The sequence below is a fragment of the Anopheles maculipalpis genome, chromosome 3RL, assembly GCF_943734695.1.
Source record: "Anopheles maculipalpis chromosome 3RL, idAnoMacuDA_375_x, whole genome shotgun sequence".
Classification (NCBI taxonomy): domain Eukaryota; kingdom Metazoa; phylum Arthropoda; class Insecta; order Diptera; family Culicidae; genus Anopheles; species Anopheles maculipalpis.
This window is the reverse complement of record NC_064872.1, coordinates 15,695,646-15,709,259: the sequence shown is the minus strand read 5'-3', so window position 1 is coordinate 15,709,259 and position 13,614 is coordinate 15,695,646. Positions and strand designations below refer to the sequence as shown.

Sequence of the window (13,614 nt, the reverse complement as noted above, 5' to 3'; positions counted from 1 at the left end):
CGTCAACCGTAACGGGGGAACAGAATTTCCCATAACCCGGTACGGGCATCAGGTTGGTCGATATCCACGGTACTCTTGACGTGGCATGTTTGGGTGTTTAGGTTTGATTTTTCGCCAAGGTAGAATGGTAGGCCACCATTGTAAGAACGAAGCCGAAGGTGTAGCGATAGAACGTGCTGAAGATGGAATGGTATTTGTAGATCTTGAAAAGTGATTTGCAAGATAAATAAACTTCACCAGTCGTTGTGAGCTTTGGCATGTGGGGAATGGAATGAAAGCTTAAAGGTGTATAGCGTGGTAAGGGTGAACTGTAAGATTGATGGATTCAATTTAAGCGAATAACATAGTTTTGTATGGTGATATAAAGTATGTTTAGTTTTTAGTTTTTCCTTTTGATCTTTCACTCTCTGTGTTCCTCGCATTGGTGTTGTATTTTAAGTATATTTGTCCTTTTTACAAAGGGAATGCTCCAGACGAGGTTTGATCCGAAGGCTCTCAAAGCATTAATCGAAAAACTGAGGCATACGAGCATGAGGATAGAACAACTCTACGTGTAGTGGCATAAGTTATAATGCTTTTCAACACTGATTCGTTTGATATTCAACTTTCCTCTCTTTAGTTTTCGTAATGTTGTGCCTCCTGACTTCATGATGAAGACGATAATTTACAATTAAAATTGAACAATCTAAAGGAGCATAGCAAAAAAAGGATGTGAAAAAATCGATGTTATACCGGAAAAATATTCCCTGTAACTTGAGCAGAGTTTATACTCCTAAAAATAGACCATAAAATGATATTTTTATTTACTAAATATGAAAATAACAGTAGAGCATCAGAAACCAGAATTACAACACCAGAAAATACAACAAATGAGTTCTATTGATTTCTTGTATTTGATCAGCACCTTATGTATTCCTATACCATATGCCATAATAGTTTCCATAGTTTTATAGGCAACAGTTTTACATAATATTTAAGCCACATATGCCATAGTTTTGTATTAGATTAAACCATCCTTTTTTTATCCAGTAGAGAGGCGAATGTAGCCTCTAAGAATCAAATCCTCTATAAATAAACGAAAAAAAAGCACCTTATGTATTCTGTTTACGACCAAAGATTCTTCCAAAATAGTGAAATAAGATAAATATTACATACAGACGGGTGTTGTAAAGTTTCTTAGAAGAAAGCTTGCACTCTCGACTCTCTAGCAAGGTTTGCATGAAAACGGTTGTGTTTTGCATTTGCCTGCTGATCCGATTGATTTAGCGTAGCAGTAAGTGTACCCTCGCTACATAATCAAAGATTGTTTTCCGACCTTCTTCGTACTACGTCTTCGTTTCGCCGTGTTTTCCAGAAGCTCTTACTCTTCACTGTTCGTTTACAGAAGTCAGTTTCTGTCAGACGAAATGAGATTTGCTTACGACCCCAGCGGGTGGTAGACAGATTTTTCATCTCTTACACATTGTCATTTTTCCCACTCTTCATACGCTTTCCGTTACACTGGCCTGCCTTTCACGAGACGGGCAGCCATCAGCAATGTGAATGAAGTCGTGAAAGTCTTTGGCTCAACGGGCTTTCCTTCTGCAGTCAGTGCTTCAACAAACACACTGCGGGATGCCTAATGGATGGAAAGAAAATCAATACCCTAATCACGCTGCCTAGCATTCAGCTTCAAAGCAGACGTAGCGAGCGCACCGCTTGTTTCGCCACTGTCATGCAGCTGAGCATTTCGGTGAGCATAAACGCGTGATTGAAGTGATGAGACTGAATTATTTTTTATGCCCTTCATTGCGCATGCAATGATGGGCAAGATTAATCAGCTTACATCAGCTGGGAATTTGATGACTGGTAAGTGTCTTGTGGACTCGTGTATGTTTCACGTGGAGCAAAAATTGTCACATGGCGCAACGGAAATAGAAAAAAAGAACGATTCTTTAACTATTCTTAGTAAGGATTATTTGGTAAGGATTTCCTTTCCACAGCTTCATACCAAGAATAGTAAAGCCACACTTTAAGCACTGAAGGTACGGTACGGTCTAGCATCACCAGCACGTGAACACACAAACAACTCGAAAACGGAAAAGACAAACAAACAAACGGCAAACAAATTTAACTGATGATGATTGAGCAAATTATCTCCAACCCACGGCTTGCGTGACCAGCGTGCGTTATGGATAAACACGGAGAAAAAGAACGATACAGGGGTTGCAGGCGAGAATCCGTCCGAAAAGCGAGAAACAAACAAAACCGAACGGAGATAGCTTGAAGACAGGATCTCGAAGCACAATGTGTTTTTCTTTTCTCCGTGTTCCCATTATAACAGCCTGACATGGCTGGAGTTGCATCCTTGAGGGCGTATCGGACTGTAGCACGGTACAGAACCGGTTTGTCTGTCGCTCGTTTGTCTTACGGAGCGTCGTCATCCATGATGTTGCTGCGTCTACCATGTGCGATGTGTTTCATGGTTGAGCAAGCACCGAGAAGCGTTAAACAGCTTCCTTCCGTATGTGAAGGGATGGTCCGACTTGTTGACTGGAAGAACCCGGCCAAGGATGGTAAGAAAGAGAGAGAGAGAGAGAGTGAGTGATAACAATCGGATAACGATTTGATGGATGTGTGTCGACAATGTGCCCTGTTGGGTGCTGTGTGTTTGCAGAGGTGGTAGTAAAAGTAGTAGTAGATGTTACGCATGGTTAAAAGCGACTAGGACGTTGCTCTATTTTCCATTGTTGATAATGTCCTTTCAAATTGACTAGGAAACGGAAGATGTTTTGTTTTGCTTAAGGTTTGCTATTCCTGATCACTATAAGCGACATCAAAATATTGTTGTAAGAGGCCTCAACGGTCGTTGAAGTATGTAAAATAATTAGTAATGGATATTCACCCTAATAATTCTCTCAGAATATGATGTGTTGATGACGATGTAAAAATCCAACGGAAATCATGGACAGTTTAATGGAAATAACTCTTCAAACTCTCTTAAGTCTCACTCACTGCTTCCTTCCATTGACTGCAAACCGCTATTATAACTTCAATGGCATCGTAGAGCAGCATGTCTTGCTTTGATTATTATTAGATTCCCTTCTTGATGAAGGTGTTGTGCGTTGCTCGTCCTTCATTAATAAAGGCCCCGGGAGGGATACATAACAGCCAGATTTGTCATTTCAAACTGTATCCCCCCAGGGGAGACCATTACCAGACACCGGAGCGTAACAGTCCCACGGCCACAGCAACATCGAAAGCCCATCAGAAAGTCTGTTAAACATCGCCCGGCTAAAGCGAAACTTTATCTCACCCAATCGGTACGCTACAGGGGGCTCGAATAAAACTTATCAAATATTTCCCCCTCTCTTCCGGTTGTTCCGATTCGTCACACGCCTTGTGCTAGTGAAGAATGGTGAGTGCTGGTCGATCCTAAATCTGTTCGTTATCATATCACCCCCGTGTGACAGCTATTTGTTTCACCGCAAGATTAATGACGCCTCGGCAGTTTATCCATGGCCCAAACTTATCCTACCCAGCTCAGTGTACCCTGCTCAAAAGTGAGCGGAGTGTGTGTGCGTGAGAGTGAGCGGTACACGGTTTCTGCACTACGCACTTTATCCGCTTTCCGTAGGCGAAAGTTTTCCCTCAACCGAAGCCTTCCTTCGTTGGCAACGCTCCACCCGAATGCGCAACCCTTTTGCCAACATTACTTACCTATGGTGTAGGTGTGTCCATCGATCTGGAAGGTGGCGCTTTTGCACTTCTTGAACACACGCATACCGGCCGTCTGGGAGGTGAACGGATTCGATCCCACACCCACCGGGCGCGTAGCACTTCGCGAAGGTCGCGAACTCATGGCAATGCCCGGCGATGCGGAATACGCTGAGACCATCGGTAGCGAGGCTGGTCTTGACGGTACCGGCTGAGATCGATCGTACCGTGCCGATCGATTGAAGCTGGAATCTTTAGTCACGGTTTCGGACGAGGATGCGGTGGCTACGCTGGTCGCCAGAGCGGGTGGCACTGACGAAGGATTATTACTTCTCAATGATTGATTGGTTTGGTTTGCCATCGTGTCCTTATGCACCGTCGCTTTGGGGCTCCTTCGTGGGTAAACTTAACTTCGCTCGCATAGCACTAGCACTGATTGTTGGTCTGCTCTTGAATCTCGAAGCCAGCGTATAGCACGCACTTTGGAAGAAGTTCAAACCGACGGGTCAATATTAATTGAGCCGCTGAGGTGGGTGTTGAAGGGAAGGGTGGTGGAAGAATTTTTATTTTACCACCTACCAGGCGGCTCCATTAAGGTGGATGAAGCTGTTTTAACTGCATCAATACAGTGTAAATGATTGCTTCGTTCCATTTTTATGTGCGGAACGTTCAGGGGCTGGCAAAAGTATGGCATATTGGTATTTTTGAAATTATAATTTCATTTACAGCATTTTAACTACACCAGTAATACACACGCACACATTTCGAGCAGCTTTGAACTACGTTATAATATCACAAAAATATAAAATTTTACACAAATAAAGCCATTTTCACTGATTCACTTGTAGCTCATAATTATTTGAAACAAATCATGTTTTCACTTACGAAAAATTACTACCAAACCATTAATAAACATATAAAAATTTATAGAATAGTATTCCAAATACAAATGTTCCATTGGCAGCAGAACAAATCGTTACCCTATCAGGATCAGGTTGATGTACAAATAAAGGGATTATATTACTTTACTGGTTTGACGGACTCTAGCGAGGTTTCTTTTTGTTTCTTTTTGTAAATAAAATCAGTTCAATTTCGTTCCAATTTGGCAATAAAAGCCCCCCAGTAAGAAACGAAAGATGCCGGCATCTAAATCCATTGAGTGCTACTGAGTCACTGAGATTTTTTTCTACCAAAACACGGCACTTGCACTCTAGAAGCAAGTGAAAGTGTGAGGATATCTATAAGTCTTTTCTTTCCTTCTCTCTTCGCTGTGTGGTGGCTACAATGGAACACGAGCACCATCGAAAACGGATTCGATACGCTTCGTTCGTGGGTAAACGTTGGATGGTGCGTTTCGGGCAGTGTGTCTCAGAAAGTTGAAGCATGCAAAAGCCTCATCGATTGTTGAGCACGAACGATTGTGTCACTGTTGGGGTGTATTTTTTTCGTTTAGTGGCTTTTTTTTGGATGTGTTGACAGATTTTTTTTTGAATGTTTTTGTTCGTGTTTGGCCCTATCCATCACTACACCGTCTCAGTGCTGGAGAATGGAATAAATTAGAATTATGTAGGCGGAAGCGAAAGCTCTTGACGTTCTCCGGTTTCTATTTGAAGCATTCAAGCGGTTAAGCATGGGTTTGCATTATTTGCGTGCAGGGACAATTGAATCATTGTGTCTTTTCAATTTAGTCACTATTGTTGGAACGGATCGATCGGTTGACGTTGATTTTGTGGCGCCTTGGTGGAGGTTTTTTGTTTTGTTTTAAATTTTAAACCAAAAAGAGCTGACGTAATTTGTAGCTGGCAGGGCATGTCCGAAACGGAAATCCACGCCGAAGCCTTATAGTTTTGAACAAATGATTCATGTAAAAGAGAGTGACTGTAGCTTTTTGAATGGTCACGAAATGCATGAATGTAAATTTCACCAAAGAATAGATTTTTGTTGTAATTGTAGTTGTTGTACTCTTTGAATTGTTAGTTATTTTTATGATTTTTTGTAGGACGTGTTATACAATTTGCCATGGATTTCCTAATAAAATGACTGTTCGTTTCGAATGAGATCGTTTGGATTTGATTTTAACGAATAGAATTTCGAAGCGCACGCTGTTACACCAGAAACATGCACTAAATAGCTCTTCATAATTCTAGACAGCTAGCATTTCCTGGGATCATCATTGAAGTTGTGAAGCAAAAAACTATCGTAAATTGTGGAGCATATGCCTTTGTTTGTTATGTTTTTTCCATATATTTTTCTTTGTTTTCTACATTCATGTATCCTCTTTTTGTTAGATTTTTCGGAGTACTTTCAACATAAAACGATGGGTCGTTTTACAATACTATGAATCTCTGTGTATGTGTTTATGAATTTTGTGACGTGTTAAATATGTGAAGGTATTTATTTTGTTAAGTCCTATTTTTAAATCCTGTTAAATCGAGCGTACTGTTAACACAAAACGCATACAAATTTGAAGGGAGGCCGGTATGTAAATAGTTTGCATACGAAAAGCACATTTGTAGGGATTTGTGGCGGTCTTCTATTTTCGATCAGTCAAGTGTAACATTTATCCTATTAGATGGGCGTTTGTAAATGTTTTTTAATCATGCTTTTGGCTGCTCCTTAAAGTTGTAATTTCTTTGAATAAAAAAGATATGCTTGAAAAATTCTCGAAATACAATTAAGCAACAAACGGTGACAAGTTTTCGTCGTACGTCAAATTAAATTAATTTTACAATTCTTTGTTTCCGCCAATGCCATGAACAATTTGTCTCCGATCGTCTTTTATTTGGCAAGTCTTTAACTAACGCCGTATCCACGCACCATTTTATCATAAGCGATTTAAATTAAAGATGAGGTGAAAATGCCGCTTTCTTAGCGCGGTACGATAAGAAATACTACAGAACAAGTATTGACACACCCGGGCAATGAAATGGCTGTAAGTGCGTAAATATTTTATCACGTAATCATGTACATTCGGGCCAAAGTTTTTCGTGGGCTGTTCTTCCAGCGGAATGCACAACCATACAAAAAAGCACACAGCACGGAAGGACCCGTAGGACAAACAAGGTACATTCTTTAAGTTTGCGCAGGTTGTACAGCGAAAAGAGAATAAAAAAAATCACTGGCCAGTGAAGAAAAACTGCATTGTTGCGAGGCGAACAGCCACAGTAAAGCGCAAAGAAACTCCTCGCAAGTATTTTTAAGCGCGTTCCTCGCATTAAAAAACTTACTCGAGAAACTGAAAGTGAAACTTATCTTTAGGCGTCCCATGTGGCATTTTTGCGTCCCGGGAAGCGGCAAAAGTGGCAAAACTCTAAGTGCCGAAAAATTTAGAACACAAAAACTTGCCACGATAAAACAAGCATGTCCAGCTCCTCGGCAAGTGGAGAGCTAACACGAAAGCATGGTGCAGATCACATGCCAGCGTTTGATTAAATGTGATGCTCTAAATTATGATGTACTTGGCGTTTCGTTATCCCACGAGACCGATGTGCTTAGTGTCGCTGGGCCGGGTGGAAAAAACCTCTCTCCCGGTTAGTGCGGTAAGGTTTTCGTTTTTTCATAAATATTAAATTACCGCTACAGGCTATTTATGTCGTTATCGAGGTAACTTTTACTGGCGCTAGTGGTTACTTAACTTGGTGATTGTGCGAAAAATGTGATTAGATGGAAATTTGGCGAGTAAAGCATCGCAAATATCATTGTACTGTGAAGTAATTTGATGAAAATTTTAATTTTTAATGTAAGCGAGGGCATAATTCACCCCAAATGCCGTCATGTGAGCGCAATAAATTTACAGTATGTTGTAATGTAGTTACAACTTAAGCTAATTGCTCCTAGGGGTATGATTTTCCTTTAATAGTTTAATAACATTTTCACCGATCGATTAAAAGATAAAACATTCCTGCACAGAGCACAGTGTGTACCATGCCTATGGTGACCTTAATTGAATCAATTAACAGTGAAATCAATTCCGCGGTCATCGCGAAGCGCCACGCAATCTGGGCCAACCGTGCCAGGGAGTGCACGGCATAATGGACTGAAAAGGGGGTTTATCGTGTGAAAAATGGTGTGCTTACAGTTTGACACAGGTCGACTACATCTAGCACGCGGCCGCGATGAGCATCGACTTCCTGGTTGTGTCTTCAAATATTATTGTCCACAAATCGATTCGACTATCAGTGACATGTTTCGGGGGGGCGTCAGTGTCAGTGCTGATATCCTTATCTATTATTCGGGTTACAGAAAAATTGAATATTTGGAATGTAAGGGACACAGAGAGAAGAGAGAAAAAAAGCACACACTTTCACACTATTGACATCATCGCTTCGCACAATCTATTTTTCGAAACAAAAAGTTCAACTAGTTACAAACATCGTCACAAGCGCGCACACATACACACACACTCAGTGAAATATTGCAAATGTTGTCGAGTTCATCACGAAACATGTGTCAGTATAGTCTGATACTGATTTAGTAACATCTCTTTCCTCGCTGCTGGGCCGGCCTTGTCGCTAAGCCGGCCGGTCGCTAACCGGTGAAAAGATTTATTTTTTCGATCATTTCAGGTGTCTGGCCCTTCGGGTTGGCTTTCACGCAGGGAGCGAGTATTTCGGTACGGCACAATTTTTCTTCAACGCGTCGCTTATCGCTAACGATCGAAATAAATCACATCATTAGGAGGTACCGAAAAATGTCCGAAACACAAGATGCCGGTGGATTTGGCGACAATGGTGTTAGGATTTATGTTGTGAGTGTGTGTTTGATTGATTTTTTTTGGCAGTGAACTGCTTGTTTGGTTTAATAAAAAGGAGAACCTTGAAAACAACATCATTTATGAGTGTGGATCGTATGGCTTTCAGATAGAAATATGATCGAATGCGAAAGCAGACGTTTGATCATAGAATTTTTGAACAGAAGTTCATTTTTGCAGTTTTTGTTTTAATTTAACTTTAATTGTTTATCCTCGTTTAAGATTGAAACAATCGTTCATAGCATTTTCTCTACTGGGGTTTGTGATTCGTTTTTTGACTGGGCTTGTTATGATTTGCTTGGAAAGATTCAAGAAATTTGATTCATTTAGAGTGTAAAGTTTTAATTCAAAATTTTGAAAATTGAACATTTTATAAGGATTTGCATAAGCAGCGCTTTGATATTTTTATACGAGTTTTTGTAACATTGGTTCTTGTCAATAAAACTTAAATCTCAAATCCTCTTACTCTTATATTCCTACATGATTTGCAAAATCTTGTGAAATACTCACAAGTAGCCCCGATTTTAATAACCCGCTTTTCAGTCACGCTACAACGCCGTTCCCCAACGCGATCAAACTCATTTGACCATAATAATCGCTTTTGTATTTCATCACTTTCTTTCCAAATGATTTTTCGCGAGAAAAGCCCAGTACACAGAATGAAACCTCAAATAATCGATGGCAATTATTTTGCGCTTATCGAAATGGCTTCCATACCAGTGAGCTGCCACACTCAGTGTGCAGCAATATATATAAAATCGGTGGAGAAAAAGCGGAACATTCAAAAGTAAAGGAAACGGTAGAAGCTTCACGGGCTATAATCAGTCGATGATCAAAAAGCCTTCAAAAGGGCGTCCTGTTAAATTCGTAATCGGAAGCGTACTGCGTCACCGCTGGCGGGCTGTAAAATGCAGGTTGAATCGTGGATTCGTTTTAAAGTGAAGTTGTTTCGGGCTGTGCGATTTTCCTTCTGCTGCTTAAAAGTTTTTAGTTAGGAAGTGGTAAAGTTCCAGTGTTTTAGCATCTTATCGTGGTATCAGTGAAAGCCCTAAGGTCCTACGGAAAAACGAGTTAACCGGCTAAAGGGAAGAAATATCATCCGATGAACTTAATTGACTTGATGAAGTTTTATTTTTTCAACTTCACGAACGTCTCATTCGCTTTAGCACTGAGCTGTGCATAAGGACTTACGTCTTGGAGGATGATTTAAAGTTAATTAGCAAGCTAACTTTAGTCTTTAAGTCATAAATGCTTGAGCATTCAAAAGATCAATTCTGTTGGTAATTTTATCAAACGAATTAATTTCAGCAATATTAAAATCTTTCATCTCGGTAACTCTGTTTTTTTTAAGTAGCGATGGTTTAAACTGCCACAAAATTGTCCCTTTTTTCCACCACCATACTATCTAAATGCCGTCTGCCGGAGATAAATAACACATCTCTTCCGCTATCTTTCTTCCACCAGTGTATCATTCATTATTTTTTTATGGGCCAATTTCAGTCAAAATATTTCAAAACCCCATCTTTATGACATCATTTGCTTCGCAAGCCACACGCATCGTTTTTTAACTTTTGTTTTGTGGGTCTTTTCCCCTCAGTGCCACGCTGTCAATGTGCGTTCTCAGAGGGCATGTGTTTTTTTTCTATGGCAGCACAAGGGACACCCGTTAATATGCCTTGCCTGGAGTAAAGGCTTGGATGATTTGCACTTTTTGTGGAAGGATGGTTCCCTTCTTCAGTAGACAATGTGCGCTTGGCAAAGGACTCGGCGTTCGTTGTGGGTGCATTTACTGAAAGCATAATTCTCTATTTCGTTTTATCATGGCCGTAAAAATCCGAACCGTGTGAAATATGGGTGACGGCTTTTACGTAGATCGACACTAGGGAGATATTGCAGTGCGTGTTGAATGCAGGGCGCTTCTTGGAGTAGGGAAGAGGCCAAGGTTTTTAAAGTGCTTTAACTCTTTTTGTTCGAGCTTTGAATGTGAGGATGCATATAATGTCGTTGATGCCAAAGGCATCATACTACGGTCACAAATGCATGAATATAGTCATCCATAACGTGATAGTCATTATAAGAAAGCTTGTGTAATTTAGTTTTTAGCTGTTTCCTTTCCTTACTCAGATATTTTGAATCTACATCGTGAGATCGGACTCTTTTATGAAGTCAGCGCTTTGTCTTACCAAAGACATAGCTTTAAAAGGCAATTCAGTACTCGCTCTAAAGCATACGATGATCCTTGAGGAGGAAAATCTTTTTCAACAATGTCTGCCGAACGCCACGAGTGCAACGAGTTAGCCTTAACGTTGCATAAGTGTGTCAAGTGAGGACTCGCAACCTCATAAAACATGGTTTGATATGTTTGACTTTGCTGACCCGATGATAAAATGAGATGATGGTGTCACTTATCATCGTTGCGGAACGGCTGTTGCCATCATCCTTAATCCGAAGGGTCGCTTTGGTCTCACACTCTTACCATTTACAGTGAAAAATATTTAACTTAGAATAACGTTATGGATCCATGGTTTTTACCATTAGCTTAGTACATCGTAACGTAAGTTCGTTTAGAAGTGGGATGAAAACTGTCCTGATGTTGTAGTTAATTTTTACTGACGAGTCACGATTGTGATCGAGTTACATGCGAAAAATGCTGATGTTATATCGCAAGCCCATTTTTGCCCCACACGGAACAACATTCCACCTAACACATCCAGGCAGCTACGGGCTCGTGGAATGTCAATGTACGTTTTTGTCTGTTTTTTTCTTCTTTTTGTTTTGCAAATGCTCATTTAAAACCGTCAGACACTGGGCGCCTCCATTATCACTTGAACAGCTCTTCAACAGCAACCGGTCGACCGTTCGTTCCGCAGTGAATGACGTTATATTTTATTTGATTGAAAAATGCCTTTCATTCTTGTTACGACAAGACAACTGCAAAGTAACGCCCGCGTCGGTGAACAAATGTTCGAGTAATGAAAATGGACGTCCGAGCCAAACCTGTGCGTCCTGTGCGTCCTTGTGCGACAGAAGGAATGCCATCGTTGCTTCCCAGTTGTAATATTGTGGGGCACGGGGTCAAAGACGAACAAGACGACGGTAATAGTATAAGCTTGCGTAGTGAGGATTGAGACAAGAAGCTCGTACAATCGAGAGCAAATTCAAAGATACTCATACATTCACATTAAAGCAGATCACAAGGCAATAATCTGTGAAATTGGATCTTTATAAATATACTTCCCGGTATTTGGCTACGGTGATTGATTTTTCATTCTTGTGTTTCTTCTTTCTCGTACCGTTACGATTGCTGTGTTTCACAATCGATGACAGCAACACCGCACCACAGTCGAGACCATCCCCCTGGTCGGGTTTCGCTTTCAATTGCACTCGTTTAGTGGCACTAGATAGCGCAGGTTTCGCTTCTCGATTGGTCATTTTGCCCGAGGCTCATCTGTCCAGGCAGGTTTCTAGCGAGACGGGAAATAAATTGACATTCCAGCCGTAACTGCTGAGACGCAACCTTTCATTGCTAACGGGAAAGCAAAACCGAACGATTGGACAGATTATGATGGAGTGAAGTTGATGTGCGTCGACGGTGGAAGATTGAATATTTCTCGATGACGCACTATTTGCTTATTTGATTTGCATGATATAAATGTTATTTACTGTATGAAAAACATTTGCTATAAAACATGGAGTTTTTTCTTTTCAAAACTAACAAAAAACTCTAACCAAAAACTGGTTCAGTTTCAGTAAGAGTTTCACCAACTTTCACAAACCGTGCCTGTGGTTTTGAAGTTGTTGCTCAAAATAAGTACACACTCATTATGCACCACAAAATGGCAAACGGTTGTTCATTTACGGCGGAATGCTACAAACGCACCTGACGCACATCCCAATGGTGATAATTTGATTTTGATTACGTTTGCAATTGCTATCGAACGATTTGATCCATCGGAATGATTGGAGGTGTCCACCAGCTGACCACGCAAAACACACACACACACAGATTATGGTAGAAACCGCAACCAACAGTGCGCGGTGAAGTTCGTTTGTGTAGAATCACAGACAATTGCCAGTAAATTATATGAGCTCTTTGTGACTAGTTCAGGGAAAACCGCACTGATATGTCATTTGATGGTAATGATCAAGTTTGACGTAGTTTGATGATCATCTAGCATGGTTAATGTGTTTAGCGTGTTGTAATGATGGTGGTTTATGAACAACTTTAGGTAATACAAGCAGGAAAAAAGTTCTCAGAACTGTTGATATTCGTTGGAAATAGTTATTGAATCACGCAAGCAATTTAAAAATCTTCAAACATTTTCAAATTGTTTTTAAAGCTTTCCAGAACTAGTCTTAAAATTATCTTCACCTAAAAATTTGTGTTATAACTCGAAATTCATTGCTGTAAAGTGAACAGAACCCAACTAAGCAAAAAACCAGACACTTTTTAAATGAAGAATCGTTAAACATATTTAAAAGTTGAACTAGACACTAAACCTTTCAATATACACTTCAACAATTCTCAAAATGTGTATCACTTTAGGAACTTTCCAGCTGATATCATATAATCATTTTATACATTATTTCTTTTCATCAACTGTGCACTTCCATGCGTCAAGCATGATCACGAATTTATCTGCGCAATTATTGAACCCCACAATCACACATTTATTCAGTCACATTTCGGTCACTTGCCCTGCGGCGTTGGATACTGGAAACGAAATCTAGACAACCTAGAGCGCGTCCGTTGCATCCGTTTTCCCGATCAGAACTGAACCAAACCGAAGGGGAAAGCTCACCAACCGACGCTATACCTATCTGCGGACAGCCCGCACGCCACCGTCCCCACACCAGTCGTGCAACCAACGCGCTCGCGGAAAATCTGCTACGCTATCGGATTCAATACACGGCTCGTAAATCAGAGCCTCGAGCGCGAATTGCACCGTTTGCTACCGAACGCTACTGTGGCAACCAAAACAAAAGCCAGCCGCTCATACTACCACATGGACAGAGGTAGCAGCAGCAGCAGCAGCAGCATCATTTCAATGCCACGGCGCAGTGCACACGACGACAGATTCACCGTGCGTTTTTGTATAACTTTAACCCATGATGTGGAGGATGGGTGAAAGTCTAGCGAAGGGACACGCTACTTCACGCAAACTCAT

At 40.8% G+C, this 13,614-nt stretch overlaps 2 protein-coding genes across 2 annotated transcripts in view; both read right to left on the bottom strand.

Moving 5' to 3' along the window:
• Positions 1–4,072, bottom strand: part of LOC126563964 (dual specificity calcium/calmodulin-dependent 3',5'-cyclic nucleotide phosphodiesterase 1) — a 121,170-nt gene extending 117,098 nt beyond the window's left edge. Inside the window, exon 1 of the mRNA XM_050220835.1 lies at positions 3,700–4,072. Within this exon, the coding sequence (XP_050076792.1) occupies positions 3,700–4,057 (358 nt within the window). The 5' untranslated portion in view covers positions 4,058–4,072. The remainder of the gene's footprint in view (positions 1–3,699) is intronic.
• LOC126564164 (G-protein-signaling modulator 2) overlaps positions 1–13,614 on the bottom strand; it is a 432,630-nt gene that overhangs the window by 242,889 nt on the left and 176,127 nt on the right. The gene's annotated exons all lie outside the window — the stretch shown is intronic.